This window comes from Sebastes fasciatus, chromosome 7 (genome assembly GCF_043250625.1).
Source record: "Sebastes fasciatus isolate fSebFas1 chromosome 7, fSebFas1.pri, whole genome shotgun sequence".
In the NCBI taxonomy this organism is placed as follows: Eukaryota; Metazoa; Chordata; class Actinopteri; order Perciformes; family Sebastidae; genus Sebastes; species Sebastes fasciatus.
The window spans coordinates 23,471,694-23,498,497 of NC_133801.1; the positions used below are offsets into that span (position 1 = coordinate 23,471,694).

At 39.8% G+C, this 26,804-nt stretch overlaps 1 protein-coding gene across 5 annotated transcripts in view; it reads right to left on the bottom strand.

Moving 5' to 3' along the window:
* The window catches only part of LOC141771744 (roundabout homolog 2), a 70,661-nt gene continuing 43,857 nt past the window's right edge, over window positions 1–26,804 (bottom strand). For 2 of the 5 annotated variants that reach the window (XM_074642333.1, XM_074642338.1), the window contains 17 exons: window positions 24,364–24,445; window positions 23,955–24,126; window positions 19,953–20,119; window positions 19,510–19,631; window positions 19,095–19,311; window positions 18,470–18,588; window positions 15,238–15,415; window positions 13,216–13,434; window positions 11,879–11,921; window positions 11,660–11,796; window positions 11,297–11,584; window positions 7,387–7,525; window positions 5,836–6,167; window positions 4,443–4,559; window positions 2,861–3,040; window positions 2,406–2,527; window positions 1–721 (listed from right to left, as the gene is read on the bottom strand). In XM_074642333.1, the coding sequence (XP_074498434.1) occupies window positions 710–721; window positions 2,406–2,527; window positions 2,861–3,040; window positions 4,443–4,559; window positions 5,836–6,167; window positions 7,387–7,525; window positions 11,297–11,584; window positions 11,660–11,796; window positions 11,879–11,921; window positions 13,216–13,434; window positions 15,238–15,415; window positions 18,470–18,588; window positions 19,095–19,311; window positions 19,510–19,631; window positions 19,953–20,119; window positions 23,955–24,126; window positions 24,364–24,445 (2,646 nt within the window). In that variant the 3' untranslated portion in view covers window positions 1–709. The remainder of the gene's footprint in view (window positions 722–2,405; window positions 2,528–2,860; window positions 3,041–4,442; window positions 4,560–5,835; window positions 6,168–7,386; window positions 7,526–11,296; window positions 11,585–11,659; window positions 11,797–11,878; window positions 11,922–13,215; window positions 13,435–15,237; window positions 15,416–18,469; window positions 18,589–19,094; window positions 19,312–19,509; window positions 19,632–19,952; window positions 20,120–23,954; window positions 24,127–24,363; window positions 24,446–26,804) is intronic. The other 3 variants (XM_074642335.1, XM_074642337.1, XM_074642334.1) reach the window with 3 other exon arrangements.

The following is a 26,804-nucleotide window of genomic DNA, read 5'->3' on the forward strand; positions in this document are numbered from 1 at the left end:
ATGGACAGAAGCATTTCTTTTTGTAATAAATGTTTTATTGGTCAGTTTAAAAATAATAATTAATCTTGACAGAACTAACACACTGGTGATCTACAGGGATACCACAGTACACAGTCACACAGAAACGAGAGATAAAAACAGTAACACACAAACACTACACCGTGCACTGGCGCACACTCTCACACATATACACACACACACGCACGCCAACACGCACACACACACAATCACTCACGCACACACACACGATGGTTTATTATCACATTTTCTGCCTCATGTCTTCTCCAGTCTTTCGTCAAACACACACATCATCATGGTTTCATTGTCAGGAGAAAACAGAAGATACATTCATTAATCTGCTGTACAATAATGTAATAGTTGCATTATCTTCCCATTGCCTAAAAATACATTTGTTTTTTTTAAACCCCAGATCCATTTTCAGTAATACATCTGATTACATTTTTTAAAAAATTGCAAAGATGTCTATATACACGGAGAAAGGGTGAAGGAAATCACAAAAAAATAAAGACGAAATCATGAAGATAAAACAAAAGTAGTTTGTGAAAAGGCAGATGGCAAGCCTTGACGCTTTCCCTTTAGTCTTCAGTTTTTCGTTGGATACCATGGCAACAGATTGATGGCTCGCAAAGACAGGAAATCAGGGAGGAAAAAGGAGGATGTCATGTCATGTCATGTAATCGACGTCTGTCTACATGAGGTTCTGGAAACAAACACAGAGAACAATGAGACGGTACAAAGGAGAGTAACGCTTAAATAACAGGTTACACACAGAAACATGGAGGTTACTAAACAGTATAGAGCCTGATCAGTGCCAAATTTTTTTAGGCCATACCAAAATCAATATTCCTTTTTTTTATTCATAAATACATAACATGAGCAAACACTTTTGATAAGGGTTCCCTTAAATGATTTTTTTTTTTCTTGAATTGTGACTAAGATATGTTCTGATGGAGACATTTCATCATTGAATAATAAACTTGTAAATTCTCACTGGTGGACAAACAACAACAACAAAACAACAAAAAATCTGTTACTTTCAACCCACATTTTTTTGCACATTTTCCTCATAAAAATAACTTCTGAATTCAAATAAAAAAAGGCGAAATATCCCCCAAAAAACTAGGGCTGTCAATCGCATGATTGTCCATAGTTAATCGCGATTAATTGCAAATTAATCACACATTTTTTATCTGTTCAAAATGTATCTTGAAGGGAGATTTATCAAGATTTAATATTCTTTTCAACATGGGAGTGGGCAAATATGCTGCTTTATGCAAATGTAGTATATATTTATTCTTGGAAATCAATTAACAACACAAAACAATGACAAATATTGGCATAAAACCCTCACAGGTACTGCATTTAACATAAAAACTATGCTCAAATCATAACATGGCAAACTCAAGCCCAACAGGCAACAACAGCTGTCAGTGTGTCAGTGTGCTGACTTGACTATGACTTGCCCCAAACTGCATGTGATTATCATAAAGTGGGCATGTCTGTAAAGGGGAGACTCGTGGGTACCCATAGAACCCATTTTCATTCACATATCTTGAGGTCAGAGGTCAAGGGACCCCTTTGAAAATGGCCATACCAGTTTTTCCTCGCCAAAATTTAGAGTAACTTTGGAGGGTTATTTAGCCTATTTCGCGACAAGCTAGTATAACATGGTTGGCATTAAGGGATTCCTTAGGTTTTTCTAGTTTCATATGATGCCAGTATCTTCACTTTAGCTATAAAAATGATCCTGCTAAAACATCAAAAATTTCAAGTTGCGTTAAAGAAATTAGTGGCGTTAAAACAAATTTGCACGTTGACAGCTGTATAAAAAACAAAATGCGACGCAGTGTAACCGAAACAGACTCGGCGAATAAATCATGATATACATGAAACATGACTTAAACGTCCACTGAAGCTCGAAGCTTTGAAATCAAGCTCATCACACTTTCCTCTCTCTGTCATTAAGCAAACTACAAAGGTTTTACAGCCTACAGGAAGTGAGTTTCATTCTCAAAGACAGATTTTGTAGAGTATCACATTAATGATTTATTTCCTCTTTATCTATTAAAGCATACATACTTTTTTTCCTCCTTTTTTTTTAAACCAACCCGAGCAACTCACATGCATGCTTACGCACAAGAAAACTTGAGCAGCCCTATAGTCTTGCAATTCCCTCCGGAAATCCAACTTCGAGACTTTTGTTGACTCACTATGTTAGATAACTACTTTTTGCCCAAAACCCATGGGAAACTTCCACCATGCACTGTCTCAAGGAATCTGACAAGCAGCTCGAAATGCCCTCGGTTAAATGTTGAACTGACTGCGACCCACACTATGCAGTCACAATGTCTGTTCAGCAGTTCCTTCTGTAAGTCTAGACATACCTCATCTCTCCTCCGGCCTGTGGTGGAGGGTCGTGAAAGGACTCCTCCGCCCAGGGACCCGTAGCCTGGCATCTGGACCTGGGGAAGGAAGCTGGGCTGTCCATATGGGATTACATTCTCATCTGTGGATGACAAACAAATCACTCCAAGTTGCAGCTGTATTTATATAGGTTAAACCCTAAGTGATGGAGCAGACTGAAAATAGACCCCCTGCTACTAAAAGCAGAGCTACTACTATGGGATAATAAGTGTGCATGCACGGGTGGCAGTTGATTCTTTTCTAAGCTTAAAGGGATTTGTATGAAGCATCACAATAATATTAATACACATGTATTTGGGTTCCAGCTGTTGGAGCAAATGGCGTGTGCTGCTGGGACAGAAATTGTTCTTTTATCATCTATTGTTGACAGATACAGAATGACGCCACAGAGGTGAGCATCACATATTGTGCTTACCCTGTGATGACCACTTTGCAGCTCCTCTCCTTTGGGGGGAGAAATGTTCTCCCCTCTTCGGAAGAGTGGGCGAGTCGCTCCCCTCTTTTCTTTCCGTGTCCGTCCGGCTACGGCTCAAAACGTCAGCCAAGATCTGCAGGGAGTCATCTGTAGGGGGAGGGGCTGGCGGAGGGGGAAGTTCTGCATATGATTGATCAACGGTGATTAATAAACTACAGACAGAAATACTGCTTTAAAGGAATAGTTTGACATTTTAGAAAATATTTTTGATTTGCTTTCTTGCCGAGAGTTAGATGAGAAGATTGATACCACTCTCGTGCCTGTGTGTTAAATATGAAGCTACAGCTGGGGGTTGGTTAGCTTAGCTTAGCATAAAGAATGGAAACAGAGGGAAACAGTTAGCATGGCTCTGTCCAAAAGTAAAAAAATTCACCAGCACCTCTAAAGCTCACTGATTAACATATTACATCTTGTTTGTTTAATCCGTATACAAGAGACGCAGAGGACTGCTGCGTTCCATTTACCTCGGATATCGGAAGTTGGAGCTGGGAATGTTGACCGTATTCCAGGACAACAAGTCAGAAAACTTAATGGGGTTTGCAATTGTATTGTTAGCAATACCAGTTGATAACAACTCATTGCTCCGATATTTTGCACATACAAACACCGTAGCAACATCCACAGATAGAAGCTGGACAGCACTGTGTGTACGACTGATTTAATGAGACACAAATAAGACATAAGTGTTGTAAATAGTATATTACTAGAGATTTTTTTTTTTACTGTTGATGCGCCGGAGCAAGGTCGGTGAGGTTCATCCAACTTTCCGAGTCAGAAATTCGACTCCAGTTGGTGTTCCAGTCAGAATTTCTGACCGGGTACTCGGAAATTCCGACTTTTCCAGTTCAAAAGGAACGCAGCATAAAAACATCAATTGCCCGTTTTATGGGGGGTTATATGCCAAACCAGTTCTTAGGCATGAACAGTTGCCAAGCAACCAGTAGAGGATGTTACTGGTCCTGGCCAAGAAAGAGTTTGGCACATAACACCCTGTAAAACTCTCAGCAAGCAAGCGTTTGCCAAAAGGTCAAACATTTCCTGTGTAAATAGTCTTTAACATTAGCAATACCACAACTTGGTTAAAATTATTAGACCACAAATAATGCGAGCTGAATTCCTTCTAATGTAAGAAGTCTACAGCCTCAGCTCTGTGAGACTGTGCCTAGGCAATGCTGACGTTTAGCGTTTACAATGTTAACACAGTACGGCGGAATGTCATTAGATTTGTATTGGACAAACTGGAATTTGGAAAACATGATGGTGGCACTAGATGAAAAGTTAAGGGATCACCAAAGTTAATACAATTCAGCCTGTAGGGGACATGGATGTGTGGACAAAATTTCATGGCAATCCATCCAATAGTCGTTGAGATATGTCAGTCGGGACCAAAGTGGAGGACTGCCAGACTACCGTGTGCTGGTTTAAAATTGTGATGAAAGAGTCTTATTAATAGTAATATTCCTCTTTCTTTTTTCCACAAACTAAAACAGAAGTTAGATGAGTTACAAGCAGCGTTTCATACCTGCTTGGCTTTGTAACTCTCTCCTGACTTGTCCATCCTTGGGTGTTTTCTTCTTACTCCTGGATCTGTGTGCGTGGGCTGCGGGGCTCGACTCGGCAGCTGGAGGAGGAGATTGTCCTGACAAGAGAGCACACTGATGTCATCCTCAGGAAATTTAGAGGAAACCAAAGAACACTGAGCTGCACTTTGAATAGATGTGACATGATTTTCACGTACAACTACTTTCTGCCGGGTAACATCATAAACTAAATTATACATGACACTGTGTGGTTGTGCGCTGCCTCTTGGGAAGTCACTTCCAAAGATGTGAGGCTTTAAAGGTGCAATGTGTGTAAGATCTGGCCAGAATTTTAGCTTAAAACTTGGACATTATCAACAGAATGTGAAGATGTTACAGTGTTGACGTTGTGTCAAAGACGTGTATGTATTGTGTTGCAGAGCTATCTACTGAAATGAGCAATATAGTTATATAAAATATAGTTTACGTTAGCCATCTTTGTGTTTACTGTGCCACTAACCGGGGCTCTGCAGTCTGTTTTGATCGTTTGTTTATTGGATTAAATCCAGAGTGGCAGAAACAAGAAAACGTCTTGTATTTTTGTTTCGTCCTCCCTCGCCACCAGGAGACCACTTAGGACGGGTGGTGCCTCCGGGAGACGGACCTTCAGTTAGCAGTTAGTGGTACAGTAAACACAAAGATGGCTAATGTAAACTATAGGTCACACGTTGAGTGACAGCCCCCTCATTTGCATAATGAGGCAGAAATGTATAAAAAATGTAAAAAGAAATGTGTAAAGAAATGTATAAAAAATAAATAAATAAATAAATAAGGGGTAAAATGCAAAAGGGAAAATTGTGCAGAAATTAATAAATAAATACATGCAAAAAATAATGAATAAATAAAAAATAAATGCAAAAATAAATAAATAGATTAAAAAAATATTAATAATTAAAAGGGAAAATTAAACCGAAGAGTAAATAAATACGGAATTAATACAAAGATTATTAAATAAAGAAGCAAATTAAAACAGAAATATCAATTTATGTCACATTTTATCAATTAACTGATCGCTCCATTTATTTTTTGCAACATTGAATGACATATTTATTTATCAAGTTATTTATTTATTTATTTTGGCAGGTTCAGTTCTCCATAGATGCCACACGTGAAGATTATTAGATAGCAGTGGTATTCGGACAGGCTCTCAGAGTTTCAGCAGTTTGGTCGAATTTTGCGTATTCTTGCCCTGCTGTTTGTTTGGCTTTTTTTTTTTTTTTTATATACCTGATGACTGTTATAGTGATGTAATAGAGATGAAATGCTGCCCCCTAATTGTTTGGAGCATGTGGCCAGATCTTACACACTGCACCTTTAAAATGAACATGAGCTGACCTTTTCCGAGGCTTTCCCCCTTGAAATCCTCTGCCCATTGGCTGGTGTTGTACACCTCCCCGGTGACCCGTGTCTTGGTGTTGGTGAACAGATCTGGGTTGGACTGGGAGACCTGGGAGCCTGCGTGGTGACGGGCCAATAGGTCAAAGTGCTGCAGCCGTGGACCGTCGCTTGGCATGTGTGTGTCTCGCTGGGGGGGAGACATCAGTGTTGCTGCATAGGACAGCTTGTCTGCTTTGGAAGGCGGGCTGGAGAGCTCCTCCCTGGAAGTGTCCATCAGGTAGGTTCTAGCAGGCAGCGGAGGACACCAGTTGTCATCATCGTCCTCAGAGCTGGAGGGTGGACAGTGAGTAACAGCAGCATGAGTGTGTGTCTCTGAGGGAAAACACTGAACACCTAAGAAACCAACTTATTAAATGTAAGTAAAACAAGGTTACAGCCATGCTAGCGCAGAAGTTTTGTGAGGGCACTTTGAATCGGCTTTGTATCGTTGCAATGCGAGTGGTATGTGCAGCTGTTACCAATGCTGGAAAAGCAACTCTTCCTGAAGGCTATTCCGCCGTTGAATCAGGTTTTCACAGAAGGGATGTGCACGCGCATCTGTATTTCTACAACAGCCAATAGGAACGCTCTCTCTCTGAAATGACCTGTGATTGGCCAAACTCTCCCATCACTGGCTAGGTTTTCTAAAGCCTGAAAACAGAGCCATGATGAGGTGCAGAAGTCTAGTTATCTCTCAGACCACTTGAATTACAATATGCTGAAAGGTTATTATGAATTTTTTTCCCCAATGATGCCAAAAATATACTACGTACCCCCGGTCTTAGGGGGATGTGAATGTCTTTACCAAATTTTATGACTACCATTATTTCTAATTCTTCAGTCTGGACCGAAGCAATGAACAGACAAACCAACACTGCCATGCTTAGAGACATACCACTGACCTGGCTAAAAATACTAAATATAAGAAAACATATACATGTAAAGAAAGAAGTGGTCAAAAATAATCTACTTCCAAGTTCATATGAAAAGGGGACTGAATGTAGAGTTAGAGAGAACCACCTCCGTGATTTGTGTTGTCACTTCAGTGCCGTCAGGGCTAATTTAATGATGGACGTGTCATTGAAAATGGAAAGTACTAATCCAAACTGTCAGATGGTGGCTAATGTCATTAAAGACACGGCACAGTCAGAACAGCCCTCCAATCCCACCCCGTTATGTCCACAATCTAATCTGTCAGAACTAGTTAGAGGAGACACTCCCCTCCGAAACCCCGCAGCTCAATCTACTCACTGCCTGCAGACGCAACTGTTGTTAATTTGAAAACTCCCCAGACTCCAAACTTCACTCAAGTTTAGTTTGACAGCCTTGGCGGAGTTACAGGGCAGGTTTGATATCCATCTGCCTTAACTCTCTCTGTCATGTAGGTGAAGTCAGAGGCCTCGCTGCTATTAATAAACGAGTAGTATTAGACAGTACAAAAAGCTATTGTGTTCTTAGAGAAGGAAAATAGGGGCCTTGATGTACAACTTAAGTCTGAGTAAGTCTCACCTGTGTTGCTCCTCTTCTGTGCCTGTCGTTGTGTGACCTCTGTCTTTGTTGGCAGGAAGAGGCAGCGACAAAACATCCACCCAGGTGAGAGGGGCTGACCTGGACGAGGACCCAGCGGACCTCTGCTTTACCAGTTTATCTATAAACACAAAGTACATGTCATATTGTGTTCGGGGTGTAATCACTGTGTTTTTATTATCTCCACCCAGACCCTGAGGTTTAAGCCGCTGGCCGTTTTAAATAATAAATACGCTCAAGTAACTACAGGCTTTTAAACCCCTTTCTTTCTCCTCGCTGTGCTTATGAGTGCCTGGAGGACACTTCTCTTCCATTTTTTTCCCTATTCAAGAGCCCATTAAGGTTCCCTCGAATTTCTGCATTTGAAACCGATTAAGCCTTTGCAATCCTTTAGTCACTGTGTGTTTCCATTCAAATCTTAAGGCGAGTTATAGCACCTTTCAACAAAAAGGCAATTCAAAGTGCTTTACATAAGACTTAAAAAGGCATTAAGACAAGATTGAAAAGAAACACAACGTAATACAAAAAAGACATACATAAAAAGGATTAGAGCGCCATTAAATCTTCTGTAACTGTTGCTTCATGGCACTTCATTATGTTGATTTAATGAATGAATTTGTCTAACATATGTAGATGTAAACACTACACCATTATTTCTTGCAGAGCAGAGGCATGGAACAATGAGCGGCAGTGTGAAGCTAATGCATCTCTAACATATGCGTATTAATTGTGCAAATTGGCCTTAATCAAATCTTCGTTATCAATATGTCACCATTTCCTTCTACATTATTCAGATGTTTCTGCATGCTTTCCGGCAATTCATGTATTTTATTGTGGAAAAATTAATTTAGCATTTTTCGATTCTGTTGTTTGGTGTATATTACATTTGTATTTATAATTTGAAACTGATAACAAAATGCAAGCATGGAAGCGTACATGCTGTATACATTTATGAAAACCACACATTCATTTAAGTGCTGCAGGGATGACGTGTTTTTGGAGGCCAACCAGGAAGTTGGCATCGCCCTGGGTTCCCTCGATTTTTCCATTGGGTTTTGGATTATTCCTGAAAATAAGCTCTGTGGCAAACACACCTTCCTGATACTTACATGTTTTGTTCAGCCAAATAGTCTTCACAAATGAAAACCACTTTTATGATTATTGAAGCTTGAATGCAATCGCCAGAAGTAAAAAGCTAACATCAGGCTATAAATGAACTACACTACGGACGCATGAGCGAGAGTGTACACAACGAGGCTGTAAAGGAGGACGAGTCGGCGTGACGACGTTTAGTAGTCTCATTTAGCCACTTGTTAGCAACTGCCTTTTTTAAGACACATAAAAGCTTCAAAATTCATGAGTGGGATATTTACTGACGTATTTTATGTTGTAGAACAAAACGTAAAATGTCTTGTGTTAACCACAGACCTTATTTCAGGCATCTAACTTAAAGGTCACCTATTATGCAAAATGCACTTTTCCATGTCTTTTAAACATCAATATCTGTCCCCAGTGTGTCTACAGGCCACCATAGTATCATAAAAGACCATCCTCTCTCTTTTTCTCCTCCTCCGTTTGTCCGGAAATGGGTGCAGAAAAAAAAAATCGCTTTTTTCCTTGTATTCTGACGTCATTAGAGAATGCAAGCCACGTGAGGGTTTCCTGGTCGAACCAGAGAGAACCTTCAGTAGCTGACCCCGCCCCACAGCGCGTCACTGTCTCTCCTCCTCAACCTAACTTGAGCAAAGTAGCTCCTACAGTTAGTCTGCAAGAACCAGCAGAACAGGCTTCATGTACTCCCATCATCTAAATATAACATGTTCTTTCACAAAGGCTTTATGTAATTACACTGTTTAAACAGATGATATTTATATATTATATATATTTGATGTCATGCATGTAGCAGATTACAGGTGGTAAATAGTGACTTGTAAGCAACACAACACATTTCTGTTTCACAGTCAAACTTTATTTGAGTTGACAGATGACAATATTAATTATTCACAGCATTTGTAATCATCTCACCTGTTAGTTAGTTATGTTAACATGGTACAGGAGAAAGTCTTCAGCTCTGGTAAACTATGGTAAGCTAAGCTCCGGTGGTCTGTAGTCATGGTAACACAGAGACAGCTCCTACTGTAAATAATATACCATTACTCTGATCTTCCATACATTTATCTTTTAGCAGAAATAATGAACTGACTACTGTTTCACATCTTCTATTTTCCACCCTGATGGTCGCTGTGTTTACACACCGTGTCATAGCGGTAGCATGTAGCTAACCCGTTAGCATGTAGCTACATGCTAACGGGTTAGCTCTGTATCTCCATGTAAACAGAGCTAACCCGTTAGCATGTAGCTACATGCTAACGGGTTAGCTTTGTATCTCCATGTAAACAGAGCCATCTGCCCACAGCTGTCTGCTCTCCTCTGGGATGATTCTGTCGGTCATTTCTCACAGATGGATCTGTAAAGACAGACGTAAACCAGAGTGTATGTTTACGGTTTACAGAGTTGATGCATGAGGTAAACACTGAGCTAACTAACAGAGATATAAACAGTGTAAGGCAGGCTTTTCACTACCTTAACTATAACCTTACTTATAACTTAATTAAACTCCTGTAGGGCTGTGGGTAGAATAAGAGCACGGGGAGAGCTTGGTCTGGTCAACAGGATCCACATTTTAATCACCCCCCTCAGCCTAGGACAAAACACAAGGTGGCCCATCACTTCATATCCCTCCGCCAATCTAAACCATCACTCCTCCCACAGGCACACAAGGTGCGCCAAACCATATAGTTCCATGCTCTAAATTAAAGAGCAGAATACAAAATGTACACTGTATAAAATATGTCTTTATAAAAATAAATCTAATCTTACAACAGCATTATTTACCTGAGAGAAACCGTCAGGAAAACCTGGAATCTGGACCGCAGATGTTCATCATGTGTCGCCGATTTCTGATCAGATTCCTCCGGTAACGTGCGCTGGGTGAAGTTTCTGGTTTATAAACTTTAAAGTGGTTTATAAACTTTAAAGTGGTTTATAAACTTTATTCTAGCTGCTATCTCTCCACTCGTCTCTCTCTCTCTCTCTCTCTAGAGAGAGAGAGAGAGAGAGCTTCTCCGGGAGGGAGGGGGAGGGTGACGCTGTTGTTGAGGACGTTTGATTGACAGAAAACGCTGACCAATCAGAGCAGAGTGGGAGGAGACAGAGGCTACAGACACAGAAATCAGCACTTTTGGAAATGGGCCGAAACAGAGGTTATAGAGACATGCTGGAATGCATGATCTGATTGTTTTTTTGAAAAAAAAACTTCAGAGACATGGTTTGGAGGTGTCTGAGACCTATAATAACTAGTTTAAATGGAGTATAATATGTGACCTTTAAAACCCCATTCAAAAAACCCATTGACTTCTAGACGAGGGAACCGGAAGTGCTAAAATGTTATCTGATTTCGGGTTTTAGGACTCATTCCTGTAGCGCTCTATAACCTGCCTATACTATGAGTAGCGACATTTGAATTCACACAATGGCCATTATAATGTTTACTATGCATAAAAACTATCAACATGCATCAAACACAGTTTCAGTCAACAGTAAAACCGTTGTTTGAAGTCATTGGTGTACTGTAACTGCAGGTATCCATGGCAACAATACTCAAGCTTCATGCCACATTGCACAGTAACTCCCAGGTGAAGCTAACTTGGCTTAAACCGATTATAAAGTTAAAATATGGATAAACACAGCTTCCAATTTCCCTGTGTAAAGTTCCCATTATAAAGGAAATGCATTCACACACTCAAACTGTGTCAGATCAGGTGAGACGTAATCATATTTATTCACTGTGTTGTGAAGTGAAAAATGGATTATAGAGGCAGAAAACCCTCACCGTTGCTTTTCTTGGTGTACTGAAGCTTGGCGTATTCAGACCCAGACTGACCAGACTGGATGGTCCACTGGTCCAGGTCGTGCTCCAGACCCACAAGACCGCTGTTTGACAGCACCGGGTTGCTGCTGTACGGGTCCGGACCCTGGTTGTAGGACGCACTGGAGTAGGTGTCGTAGTACGCCAGCAGGTCGTCCTCAGCGGCCGTGTTGATGGTGCTGTAGATGGGACTGTCGGTGGACGCCGTGCTGCGTTTCTCTGTCTGGTTCGGGTAGTTCATGATGCCGACTGCTGAGCAGCAAAGGTTGGTTAACAATGACTGAAATTAGTTATTTAACCAAACATTCAAAGTCAGAGAGCTCTTACTGTTGTAATATCTGTCTGAGTCCAGTTTGGTGGAGCAGCAGTTGACGGAGTCTTTGCTGTTATGAGTGAGGTTCGGAGTGGGCCAAGAGTCGGCCAGCCAGGGGTAGTTGCCCATATTTGATCCTAACAAGCCCGGCCTAAAAAAAAAGAGATTATATCAATATTTTGAACATCAAATACACAAACAATATCTGAATCAAATCATAATCTTCAGTTTACCCTCCATTGATGATTCCAGATCCTTCGCTGTGAGCAAAGCCAACTGGAAGAAGAAAAAGCGCTCAGTTATTAATCTGGTTTTACAGCAAGAAAGACAAAGTTTTAGTCTTCAGACTCAAAAGATTCACAGGAAGAGAAAAACATTTCGAAGTGAATTATGCTCCATTCCAAAAACAAAAAGATAGGATAAGATAATATAAGATAAAATAATCCATTATTAGTCCCACAGCGGGGGACATTTGCAGGATTAGAGCAGCAAAGGGCGACAGTGCAAACAACAAGAGGCATCAGTAAAAAACAAAACAAGATATGAAAAATCGACTGAATGAGTGATTGGGTTCATATTATTGCACATATATAATATGAAATATGAAATGTTGATATTGCACAGAATATTGATATTGATATTGCACATGAATCAGTGAAGAAATGTCAGTTTTTTGGTGTGTGCAGTCTACTGGGAGCAGTGCAGACTTTAATCGATATTTTATGAAGACATACTTTTGACTTACATAAACACATCTATATGCATTATGCATGCAATACATAAAAATGCAAATGTTATTTGATGAATTGATGAAGCCGTTTCTTGCTTGTATCTGGCATTGAGTCTGTGGCAACTAAATGAACAAGATGACAATAGATTTCATACTAAAATGTGAAACAATACAATCTTTAGTCATTAGAGTGACAATAAAAGTCACTGTGAAATATGTACGTGAAAATCAAATTGCATATGTTTTCTTCTTAAAGCGTTGGGCTGTCTGTTGAGTATTTATGAACATGGACAAATATCTCTCAGAGTCAAAACACAACTGATGTGTTTATGTGCTAATGTGCCAAAGGGCATAAAAATAAGCTGCATCCAGTGGTTACTGTTTATGCTTCAGTGTGTCTTCAGTGTTTTCCTTCATCGCTGCCATGAAAACTGCCCAGTGGGGATAAATACTTTTTAATTTACTGAATATGCAGTGCGAGTGCGAACAAACGAAAATTGAAAACATTCATCATTGCTGGAGATATCCCCCCCAGCGGTCTATTAAGAAGTTGTCACTTAAAATCTGACGGTTTGCTGTTGGTTGAACAACTGAAGCCTTTTTTTTCTCTGTGAATTCTCCTTTTCCTGGACAAGAGATTTATAATGAATAAGGTGTTAGAAAACCACACTGGGCCGTACGGTTCATTCTTGAAGGAGAAATCTTCCTTGACATTGAAAATCTAAAGCTGCTGAAAATCTCCATAAATGGCAAACTCCAGGAATTAAATTCACTGATCTTTTCCAGTTAATACTTTAAACACCCAGGACCTGTCATGATGCTAAGCCTTTCCCCACTTACCTGCCGGTGTGTATGCAAAGGATGTGGTGTAGTGTCCCAGCTGCTTCCTCCTGCGGTGTCGACAGTACAGCCAACCACTGAAGCCCATCAGAACCAACCATGCGGCCACGCCGAGCCCCGCGATGAAGGCCGGCTGCCGGACGACGCTTGTGATCTGCTCCGATATGCTGAGGTTACCGCCTTTCCTAACAGGTGTTGAAGTCTTGTCCAGAGGGGGAGCTGAAAGAAAAGAAGCAAAGTTTAATATGTAAAATGGAGAGTTTTTCTTTATTGATGCATATTGTGAATAAAGTGTCTTAGTGTTTCTATGCCATCCTGTATCAATTAGGCTACGTTACAGCGATCTGGTGACAGCTGAAGAGGAAAAGTTTGACGTTTTGGGAAATACACATTCGCTATCTTGTAGAGAGTTAGATGAGAAGATTGATACAACATACTCATGTTAGTTCAATATGAAGCTGCCGATAAGCTTAGACGCGTCTCTACTTCCTCCCACAGTACAAAAGTAAAGCCAAAATGCCATCTTGAGGTTCTGACGTCATTTGGAGCCAGCGTCTGCGCGGTAGTGATCGGTGGGCTGGAGCCCCGGTATCAAGGTCGACGAGGCAAGCACGGCCGCAGCTTGTTAGCGTAAGCCATCTAGCTGCTATGTTAACACCACTGTAGTTGTTTGGCTAGAAGGACATAACAACTAACCATAATATCTTCATATCTACATTTAGTTTTTTTCATTTAGTTTGGCCCATGTCCCATCTGCTAACATGGCGGGATTTATACCAGGGGTCGATCGAGATGTTTTGGCTTCATTTTTGGGAAGCTGTCATGTCGTCCATTTTTATATACAGTCTATGATAAAGATTGGAAACGGGGAAACAGCTAGCTTGACTCTGTCCAAAGGTAACAAAGTTGTATGTTTTCTGAAAAACCACAACAACAAGCGATGTGGCGCTAGGCATATGGCACATAATTAGTGAGCTGAGGTGCTGGTATGGATTTTGTTACCTCTGGACAGAGCCAAGGCTAGTTTCCAGGCTTTAATGCTAAGCTAAACTAACCAGCTGCTGGCTGTGGCTTCATATTTACCGTACCAGACATGAAAATGGTATCAATCCTCTCATATAACCCTCGGCAAGCGTGTTTCCCAAAATGTCAAACTATACCTCCAAGAAACTGCAGCAGAAGGTTAAAGAGGAGAGGAAAAAGAAAACACCAAATATAGCTCACCACCTCTTGGCGACAACTTATCTGGATAACTGGCTGTGAAGCTGACAAGAATTTGAATGCAGTTTTAAGGGTACAGTGTGTAGGATTTGGCGGCATGTAATGGTGTGGTTGCAGACTGCAACCAACTGAGTACCCCTATGTTCACTCCTCCCTTTCCTAGACGGCAGTAATGTGAGCTGCCGAGTGCAAAACCGTGGTAACGCCGTTCTCCTCGCTCAGAGGTCATCCTTACCGTAATAACACTACTTTAGGAGCAACGGAAGTCAGACGGCGACTGGCGGTACCACGGTTTTGCACTTACGTTACTACAGTTTCATAAGCGTGTTGGAGAACTACGGTGGCCTTCAGGTAACGTAAAAACGCGAAAGGCTCTCTCTAGAGCCAGTGTTTGGTTTGTCCATCTGGGCTACTGTAGACACATGGTGATGCAACATGAAGATATGAAGGACTCATTCTAAGCTAACGAAAATACGATTTAATATTAATTTAATAATAAAACAACTCTTCAGGTGATTACACTAATGAAAACATCGTTATGAATATTATATTAAATTTCTGCCAATAGATCCCCCGAAATGTTACACACTGTTCCTTTAATAAACATCTGAGCTTCACTGTGAATTCCTGACTTTTCACACCGTGAACATCAGTGTTGATGAAGCCTCTTTTATAAAGTCATTCACACAGCATCATCAACATTCCACATACAGATTTAATTTGTGGTAAACTGAGCCCGATGAGAGCAAATCTTGCCATATTTATCTATCTGTAGTGGCTGTAACAGTTTGAGTGACTCACTGAGAAGCAGGCTGACAGGTGGGCTTTGAGCGCCCACACCCAGACTGGTGACAGCAGCCACCACCACGGAGTAGCGGACGTCAGGCAGCAGGCTTGTCAGCAAGATGGACAGAACGGCTCCATCCACTGTTTGGTTTATCTGGCTCTCCTGCTCCACGTTGCGGCCAACACACCAGACCTGATTCACACCAGACACGGAGGGTTAATGTTTGAATCTTAAAAACACATAAAGACATTCATTTATGCTGCACTCCCTGTGACAAGACGTGGCCTGTTATTATAATAAGACAGGCATTGAAGCTTTATCTGGTAGCACGCAGCGGAGAGTGACGGCATAGATACAGCAGAGATGAAAGAAAAAGGGACGTCAGTGGAATGACAGTTAAAAGCCAGATTTAAAAGCCTGATGTCGCAAATGTACGTGCCTTTAGACTTTCACTTTATGTGTTGGTCCCGTTACTCTCCCATGAAAGTTCATGCATATTGGATTTATGAGAACTATATAACAAGATATAAAACATATTCTTCAGTAAAAGTCAAAATGTTAAAATACTCTATTGTAAGTGAAAGTCCTGTTTTCATTTTTTAACCCCAAATTTTACTCTTATCAAAGTGAGTCCAAGTAACTCAAGACTGATTTTTTTCCCGATAATTATTTATAAGATGTAAAACATAGTGACAAATGTTCAAGAGAAGTTCCCAGAGCTTAAAGGAATACTTCACCCCCAAAACAATCATTTGTATATCAATTTATCGCCCTGTGAGATGTTCTGATATAGTTTTGCTGTTGTTAAACGCGGCCCCCATTTACTCTGTTTTTTGGATTATCTGTTCACTGTGGAGGAATAAAAGAAAAACAAAGTTTTTCTTCAAGAATTCAAGGTAACACAGGGTGAATAAATGATATACAAATGGTCATTTTGGGGGTGAAATATTTCTTTAAAGTCATATTTTCAAATAACTCTCGTATTTAAAGCTCCAAATTATTTTTATGAATTATAATTAAGTGATTCATTGGATTAAATAAATTAGTCTTTTTTTATTATATCACTAGAATAATATATTGTTATTAATTTAGTGCTGAAATGATTTATCGATGAATCAAGTCGATGTACATAAAGTTGATAAACAACTAATTATATATCTTATTTGTGTAAAGATGTTTGTCGCTACTGTGGCCATGTGACCATCACAGGATGATGGTAAGTGCTAAAACTGTATTGTATTGTAAAAGTTGGACAAATAAAAATGAGTCATCAAGTCAGTCATCAGTGACTCAGAAATGTTTGTTATGCAGCAGTATCTATCTATCCAAAATGTTTTCCACAATAAGCTACTGGGCACACCAGACAAAGTAGAACTAAGTGTATTAAATCAATCAATTTTACTGCTTATGAATGCAACGTTTTATTTGTGAGATGAGATGTTTAATCTGTTCTTCTGTATAGTCTCGCTTTAAACATACAAAATTGCAAAATGTATTTTAAAAATTTCAAAATAAAAGTACTTGATGTTACAGAACTTGCAGCTAATTTTAACTACATTATACTCTGTTGGCTAATTTAATCAACAGCAATGGATCATACCCATATAAAATGAGCATACAGTTTGTTCTGTAGCTAAAATCTTTATCTACAACAGTTGTAAATAAATGTAAGGGAGTAAAAAGGTATACTGGTACAGCCCTTGAGTAAATGTTCTTACTGTGGGTACCTTCCACCTCTGGTTTAATCTGCATAATGTAAAATTAATCAACTTTTTATTAATCAAGTCTTTGTGATGAAAATGTATCCTGTAACACCGTACTGCCAATTCAACATTTAATGTTTAACATTTAAGCCACGGGGAGGCTTTTACAAAACACAGTGTGCAGTTTTCAGCAAATTGAATGTTTAAGGGGATTAAGTGTGATCCTTGCCTTTGGCTGACGAGCCTCCACACACACACTAAAGGATCTGGTATTTCATCATCTGACTTGAGAGGCTTTCTCACCAACTTTCTACATGTGGACGCACGCAGATGGGAAGAATAAATCAAAACAATAGAACTGCGTGTTCCTCTTCTTTTTTTTTCTTTTCCTGGAATAGCAGCCTGATGATTAGTAATCAGTGTTGTGCTCCTACTAAGAGACAGATAATCAGAACTCAATGTTTTTTCACGGAGTAAACAGATGACAGGGACAGTCAGCGTCCAATCTGATGACAAAATTGAGTCTCTACTCGGCGGCACATGCACTGGCAGCAGATAAGAGGCATGAGTAATTACTAATTGTTAATTAAAATCTGTGTTTTTCATAATAAGTATCTAAACAACAAATATGGACAACACTGAGTAATGAGTGCATAAAAATATCGTGGATTAAAAGAACATTTTGTTCCACTTTATTTTTGAAGTCTACGGCTGCGTCACAGATTGACGGACTTAAAAGCAGAAATAAATATCAGAGAATAAGACAGATAGTCAGGTGTATTCATTTGCATTTTTATTCATTCTGTTTATACCTTCATAGGTTGCAGATAAAGATCAGGCTAAACTAATAGTATTAGTATTATACTATTTGTAGTTTTTTTCATTAATTAGATATAATTAGATTCCAGTGGTGGCTGCGTAGTAGTGATGCGCAGGTTGACCTACAACTGGGTAAGCTTACTAGAAAATATCACCGGTTCCGGCAGACAGGTGACAAAGTAGCTTTCCGAGTAAATTATTAATAACTTACAGAAGCATTGCGTGCATTGCATCTGTCACTCTCTCGCAAACACACACACACACACACACACACAGTGGACGCCAAGACACTCAGTCCTCAGTCCTCAGTCCGCACCTACATGTCTTTATGTTGACAAAAACAGTTACATTCATTAAAGAAAGTTGGTTTAATAAAAAAGACTAATTTATTTAATCTGATGAATCACTTTATTCAAATTGAGAATTTTGTTCAGGGATTTTTTTTTTTTTATAAATGTAAAATGTATTTACATTCAAAGCTTCACTCAAAAACTTCAATAGAAGCTTCGATTGTTAAAAAATGACATTCAGTAAGGCCCTAATTTATATAGCCCAATATTGCAAATTTGCCTCAAGGGCAAATTACAATCAGTTACAATTACAATCTCTACAAACGAGATCCTCTGTCCTTAGACTCTCAATTCAGATAAGGAAAAACTCCCCCACAATACCTTTAATAATGGGTGAAATGGAAGAAACCGCAATAAGAAGGCTATAGTCTCACCTTGTACTCTCGAATGATGCCGCTCTGTGTATTATGGGGCGGAGGCTCCCAGGACACACTGATACTGGAGCTGTTGGTGAGCTGAACCACTGATACAGCCTGTGGAGGTGCACTTAAAACTGCAGACAGAGATAAGAGGAAAAATTACATTTCTATTATTATTAACTGATATCAGTGTTATGGTAGCGCTCGATTTTACAGGTCAGTAATTTCCGGATCTAAGTAATTTGGTGCTGTTTGTCTGGAAAATAGGAATGTCCTTGAAAGAAAGGCTCCGTTTAAATCCAATTAAATCCATTATTAATATATTATTGGAAATGTTATTCTCGATATATGTCACATTTTTGCAAGTTCAGCTGACCCGCTGAGCACTGACTCACTTGCAAATGAACTAATTGGAAGTGTACCATTGTCTCTATATTACTTCCCAAATCACATATCTATTTCAAGGAAACCTTTTGGAAAGTAATAAGAACTTGTTAGGAAATTATGGACCATAAACTTACTTATTTCAAACTATTCCTTTAAGGACAATAATATCAACTGTTACTCTAATAACTCCTCAGCTTTACTTGATAATTACAGTTCTATGCCATTGACAAAGTTATTGACAAGCATGTCTTACCCTCCTCAGGCGTACGCAGCAGAACCATGAGGCTGTCATGTCCCTGTAACTCATTGAAGTACGGCCGTATCTTCACCTCATACTCTGTGCTGCTGTACAGGTCTACTAAGATGATGCTGTGGTCAGACGTGGCCTCCACATCCTGGACCAACCAGGAGCTGCCGATGGTCCGATAGAATACACGATAACCCTGCACGTAGCGAGACTGGAGGGCGACCTGAGAACAGAGTTTCACATTCACATCAGTAATGAAAAGCAGAACCAGCTGTGTTTGTACTTCAAGTTAATCTGTTTGTATCACGTAATGTTTTGGAGGAGGTTTTTGAAGTTAATGTTTGGAGATTAGCGTGTCCTCCGCACTCCGCAAGCCAACTTTGAAAAGTAGACTTCTTCATCAGCCAAGTATTCAACTCACGGTCCAAGAAATCTTGGCGCTGGTGGGAGACAGAATCAGAGGCTTCTGCAGGTAGACAGACACCTCTCCCAACTCTCTCTGCACCTGTCTGTGGTCCACACCCTGTTCTGTTGGACTACCATCTGAAACAACAAAGAAATACACTCAGTCCAGGCCTAAAAAAAAAAAACATGCTGTGTAGCAACTATTCAAAGCTTTTTGATGAAATTCAACATTGCTCAAGGCAGAAGAGCATCACACTGAGAAAGCAATTAGTTTTGAGATTGCACATGAAAAGCAAGTTTTTCTAAACCGTGTAGCTCATTATCTCGGTGCCAGCCTCAGTATCTCAGATTTCTTTCTTTAGAAATATAAACGAAATCAAAATTGTACAGTATGGAGTGAACTCATATTATGCAAGAGTATAATCAGAAAAAAGAGGAGATTTTGCTTATATAACTCACCCTGCGTCCTGACAGGCTCGGAGATCGGGCTGGGGTCACTGAGACCGTAAGAGTTGATTGCTCGGACTATAAAGAGATAAACCGTGTTGGGGAAGAGTCCGACAACGGTGTGCCTCTCATGCTTCACGTGATCCGCCACCGTTTGCCAGGTGCTGCCCACTGATTGGCTGAAGGGAAAGAAACGAAAACATGTCTCAAAATCTCTTTCATGTGATCATGGTTTAACTACACCAGAGATTAAAAAGCCAATAATTATTTACTTATTTAAGGATTTAAGGGAAAGTGAGATGATAGTATCACATTTGAAGGTCAAGATCGTTATCAGGAGGATGTTATTTCAATAGGAAAATGTGCTGTCCCTCTGCGTGAACATTTATTTCACTCCTGTTATCTTGAGACGGCTTCATTATTCCATTATCTTGAGATAACAAGGTAATGGGTTTGATCACAACTCTTGGCTCGTTGTTGATAGTCTGACAGCACAGACCGATGAAAGTGGAACAGGAAGACAGATTTCAATTTGACATATTGGGTAAATCACATATACAGTTAGTTACTCTTATTAAGATATGAAAACATGTGTTGCTATCTTTTGATCATGAGAAAAAAAGTGTGATATCTTAGGGTAATGACATAAATGTGTTAGGATTAGTGCTGCAACTATTATTTTTCACCTTTAGTTCATTTGTCATTTGTTGTGAAAATGCCGATAATTTCCCAAAGCACAAGGTGACAATTTTCATGTCAGTTAGAATGAAATAAAACACAGAAAAATAGCCCAATTTTCAAATTTTTGTCTTGATTAATGACTTAAAACAGTTAATCGATTACTACGACTATTCCATTAATTGACTTGTTGTTTCAGCATCGGTTGGTATCTTAAAGCAACAGCTTGACTTTTTGGGAAATACACTTCTTCACTTATTTGCTTTCTTGACACCACTCTCATCTGTCTGTTAAATATGAATCTACAACAAGCAAACTGTTAGCTTAACATAAAGACTGGATGCCATTGGGCCCAAAAAGACTTTTCCCATAGGCTTACATTGGGAAAGAGACAACTGTAAATCAGCTTTGACATAAATCAACTCACCAGTACGAACACTTGAATAGCCCTTATTTAAATCAATAGGTCCTAAATGTTGTAAAATGCACTAATAGCTGAATCCAGAGTGTTTTTCATGCTGCCGTTCATGTGAATGAGACCCAGGCCGAGGCTGGACTGAGAGAGGCGGGGTTAAAGGAAACGCTACTGCAACTCTCACAGGATTGAACGGGGTCCTAAACGAACCTGTAGCTTCATATTTAATATGAGAGTGGCATCGATCATTTCATCCAACTCTCTGCAAGAAACCGATCCAAAAAATATCTAACAATTCCTTTCAATAACCAGGGCAGTTGTCAGACATGCAAAGCAATCTGAACACAATCATCTGTTGATGGGTCTTAACAGACATTATTGAATGAATGAATAGCTGCTTCTTGGATGCTTGAGATTCTGTTCATCTAATAACACACGGCCGGTCTCAGCTTGCGGACAGATACGATGACGAGTTTTATTCCTTCTTTTTTATTGCGGCAGGTTATAACGACAGCTCCTGAATGGGCCCTGCGAGGATACGACAGCCCGGCGCTGTGCAGGGACGGGTGACTATCAAACAGCGTGAGCACAATTTAACATTTTCCTCAACTCCGTGGAGGGGAAAATGGCAAGGTAATTACGACAAGCAAGCCACAGCGTTTTCCTATCATCAGTGTTTCCTCCTATGCCACCTTTCTCACCAAATGTTCTCCAGAGAAACTGTGTTGCCATTTAAAAAGAGTCATCCAGCCTTTTTAAAAAAGAAAAAAAGAAGAAGGTGTTTGGAGCGGAAACGGCGGCTGCTTTCACATTAATCCTCCTTCAAGATTTCCTCTCTTTTAAATTAAAAATGTAAGTGTTGTTATGTACCGTATACAAGAAGGGATACTATAGAAGAAATATATTGGTTCGCAAGTCTTCCTTTGTTCCAGCTGAAGCCCGAAAACAAACATTTCCAAACAATTTGTTGGCGGTGGAGCGTTCAACAGTTAGTGGATCTTCATCATGAGCTCTGCGTGCAAGTCTGCCACACTGAGCTTTCCTTCCTCGCAGCGCTTACTGGACTTTTGTGTGTGTGTTTGTCGGTACACTCGGTCTTGTACCCTCTCTCCTGCTTCTGTAATGAGTGAACTCTCCAACTGGGCGAGCATCCCCTCCTTCCTTTGCCCCGGGACAGGACAGAGCTGCCGAGCTGACCACTGCAGTAATTGTCTCTTCTTTCACTCACTTGTCGGTCTCACTAAGGCCTCTGGTTGGTTGTTAGAGCTGCTATGGCTCTCCTCGGGATCGCCACGGCTAAATACTGATGCAGCGAGTGTCACGGCTTCACTTCAGGACGTCACTTAACAGAACTGTCTCTCCGTCAGGCAGAGATGAGTCATTTCCGAACTCTAATGACTCCAAATGAAGAAGACCTCATTATATAGTCAGAATACTAAGGAAATAAAACAGAAACGGAGGAGTGTGTGGATACAGATGAAATAGATACTGGCACATAACTCCCTGTACACATTTTTACATACATACATTAAACGAGCGAGATGTAACGTGTTAACTGGTGAGCATTGGAGGTGCTGCTTAGGGATGTCACAATACTAGAAATGTAGTAGTGGATACCGATACTTGGGAAATTCCACGATTCTCAATACCAATTCGATACCACGGTAAAAAACAAAAGTAAAACAATAAATCCCATTGACTTCAACATCCACTCCTTTATTACCGTTTGCATACTTGTTTTTGTTAAGAAGTTAAACAGGACATGATTCCCTCTCTATTATATATTTCATATTGCTGTGAAAACATCTCCTTCAAACAACTGGATTTATTCAAGTGTCTCACCAAAAACGACTTTTTACGAGATTACATTTGAACACATCATGATAACGTTCAAATGTATCTTCAGCCAATACTCACATTACTGAATAGAGTCTGAACACATCATAATGTAAATCAATGGCAAACCCCTTGTTGAAATCGGCAGGGCAAGAGCTAGTTAACATTATTATGATTTCAAGGTACGCAGAGGGGTTGGGGGGCATAAGCATTAGATAGCAACAGATAGAGGCCTATATTAGTGATGTACGAGTTTTGAGTAGTTACAGATCACTTTTTTAGTGCAACACCAGGGCCAGGCATCAGGATGAATTGACTGAGGGGGCTGTTAAAAATTATGAGTGGGTTATTTTTTCATAAAATAAAATTCATTGATTCAACCATGCAATAACCTCAGAAAGGCTAAATAATAACAACAGCATAAGGCTACTGTTTCAAAATCAAAGAATACATTTATTAGCACTCAAATAAGAATGTGGCACTGTATTTTGAATTTATGAATGATTCTCCGTCAAATCAGCAGGAAGAGGCGTGTAAAAAAAGCTGTTTTCTGTGTTAGAAACACCTGATTGTGTTTTTTTTACAACCACGAAAAGCAAGCAGGCCAAGAAACCAAACTAAGGAAACGTGTTCTGGCTATTGATTCTTCACTCCGTGTCAGTCCTTCAGACAGGCCTACACCTTCACACGCACCCTCTACACACAACAAACAGCACTGTCCATGATTCCAAAAAACAACGTCGTTGTTTGATCTAATAGGTATGTCAAATTGAATGCAGCAGTCAGTGGGAGTGGGTGGGAGTGACCAATATTTGGCTTGTTTGAAGTGCAAGTTTTGAGATAAAACACAGATACAATTCAGGCTTTTGTTCATAAAAATATTATATCAGACTTCTTATGCCTGACGGTACCTACGATGCTTGCAGTACTGTCATGTCAAACATCTTTTTTGATGCTTTTAATGTGCTCAGGTTAAGATACAGTGCCTGACCTGACCTTGAAAACTCAAAATCTCTCAAAATATACTCATGTACATTGACCATTGAGGTGTTAGTTCATCCTGTATCAGTGTGTCACATGCGTACCTGAAGGCCTCGATGATGTAGGAGGTAACAGCAGCCCCTCCTTCATGAGGGTTGGACTGCCAGGTGAGGGTGACAGTGTTTTTGGTCACCTCCGTTACCACAGGTTTCTGCGGAGGCCCCGGAAGCTGGATGAACTCAGAAGCTCTGGATACAGAAGAAACCCCGTCTTCTTCTGTTACACAAACAGGCAAAAACAGAACTCTTACACAACAATGGATTGATTCTGATGCACATTTTGGCTGAAACTGGGAGTGGGTTTTGTACTTTAAGGCTACAGCCTGTGCTCTTATGAAGAACACTGGCAGAGCGTTGTGTAGTTTCTTCTTGAGGACACGGAGGTGTAGTGTGAGAGTGACAGAGTGTGAAGTGTAACAGAGAGACAGAGTGTGGAGAGTTTCGGTGTGAGTACCTCTGACAGTCAACATCCCACTCCAGCTCGACTCCCCTGTGGCGCTGGATACCGTGCACGTGTACATCCCCGAGTCTGTGTCCTGTTGAACAGCAGTTAACATTTGAGACAGCACCCGGAGAAAAGAAAAGAGAACAAACGCTGCAAGCGTTTTTTAACGTTTGAAGGACGGTTTGGATCTAGTCAGATGACTGAAATAATGTTTAGATCCAGAACGTCTACGGCAAAATCATCATATTCTCAATCTGTCTGGAAGCAGTAGAGTATACATTTACTCTAAGTATTGTGTTTATTGTACATACAATTTGAAGTACTTCCATATTATGCTAGTTTGTACATCTGCTCCCCTACATTTCAGAGGGAAATACTGCATGTTTTACTCCACTACATTTATCTGGACAGGTATAGGTACTAGTTACTTTACAGATTTATTTTAAAGTAGTATAATATAGCCACAGCATTAACACGTTGCTTACAGATTAGGGCATAATAAAATAAATAAATAAATATTATTATTATTATTATTATTATTATTATTATTATTATTATTAATAATAATAATAATAATAATAGTTAATATAATGTAAGTAAACTAGGTCATGCTTTTAGTCTGTAAATTCCAAATTATTTCCTTATAACTTCCAATCCAAGAAGTTTTCATCACATAATTATGTATCTAATTATGGAGAATATAAGAATGTCCTTGAAAGAAGATGCTCCGTTTAAACCCAAGTAATTATTCTTTCATTATTAATTTATTATTGGAAACTTTATTCTTCTATATACTGTATTTCGCCTTTAGACAATTGTTTGCACGTTCAGCTGACCTGCTGTGCACTGACTAAAAGACACTTTAGTTTATGCCAGTAATAGTGTACCAAGTGAATCTCCATTTTCTCTATAATTGGTACCAAATTACATAAGTAGTTCTTTCCATTTTGGGGAAATCACAGACCTGTAAAATAAAACGTTTTTTAGGGGGAGAGCAGAAAGGTGTGAACAATGCTATATTATCATCTCATAAAGTTGATATGTTTATATTATATTATATTTATACATCCAGCAGCTACGGAGCAATTTTATCATTCATTTGGAGTCGAGTTTCTGGCCACCTGATGAATATAAGTCCAATAATCGCTCTAATTTTAGCTCCGTTTTTAGGCTCTACCAACTCCTGAGGGAAATATCTGTCTCATTAGCTGCTAAATGCTCCACTATGTTCACCAGCTAGTCCCTAACTTTTTCTGCTTTTTCACTGAAAACCGCTGCCCGATGCTGATTAGAGTGGTGAGCAGGGTGCTCTGGTCTATATATTTATGCCTCTGCTGAATTATTTTTATCCCCAGTGGGGACAAAATATATCCCCCCTCATAGTGATTAATGCTACTTCACCAATATCTAAGTAAAGCACTGCAACGTGAGAACAGTCTAGTATAGTGCAAACAACAATTAAATCAGAAATGTCAGCGCTCGTGTTTGTGTGAGAACAGAGATGACACGGCGTCTAGGCTGCGTGTCATTCTGCTGTTCATTTCAGTAAATGGACCAGAGGTTGCCCCCTTCCCTGCCCGGAGATTTGCAGAGATGTGGTTGAAAGAGGGGAGACATGCTGCAGATGACCCCTCCACAGGAAATCAGAAAAGAAGACAGAAGTCCATTATCAAAGCAGACTATTCTCTAGCCTATTTAGTTTTGGTTGACAGCACATGCTTTTGCATTTTCTATTTTCTATTAAATATTAAAGTTTATAAATAAGCGTTTTGGCACACCTGGCCGAGTGGTGCTATCCATTTTACTGAAAGAGGGATTTAATTATGGCATGTTAAATTAGTATTTAACCTATAGAGAGTGAAAATATTGCGCTACTTGACGAATTAAAAAAAAAAAAAAAAATGGATTAAAATATTCCTGCAATATACTGGTTAAGTTCAAGTTCTGAAATTCTTATGCAAAAGTTCACAATTATTCTATCAATGTTACATTAAAGGCTGCAAGAAATAGCCTAACAAGCGTCTATAAAGGCCCATTGTGGTTTGTGATTTACTGTCATGAATAAAAACGTTTCAAAAACATCCCCCCCCCTTGGATTTTTTCACAAATCGCAACCTGGCGGTGAGAGCGAATAAAACGAGAACATCAAGGTTATAAAACCTAAACAATGAGCTGACAGACACCAAAAAGCTCCGTGTAGAGCGGAGGGGAACTGCAGCGTCGGGTGATAATTCAGCTTTATGTAAAGGATCTGAATACTTCTTTGACCACTGCTACTGTCTGGTGGTTTGCCATCATTCTTCAATTCAAATGTAATCCATGCATGCTTAAACGTACTCAGTATTCCTCACCACAGCAGCTCTGAAAGCTCCACTGCTACCAACCATGAGGCGCTACTCTACCTGCCCTGCTGTTTACATTATGACCTGTATATGCCTTCATGCTTCACT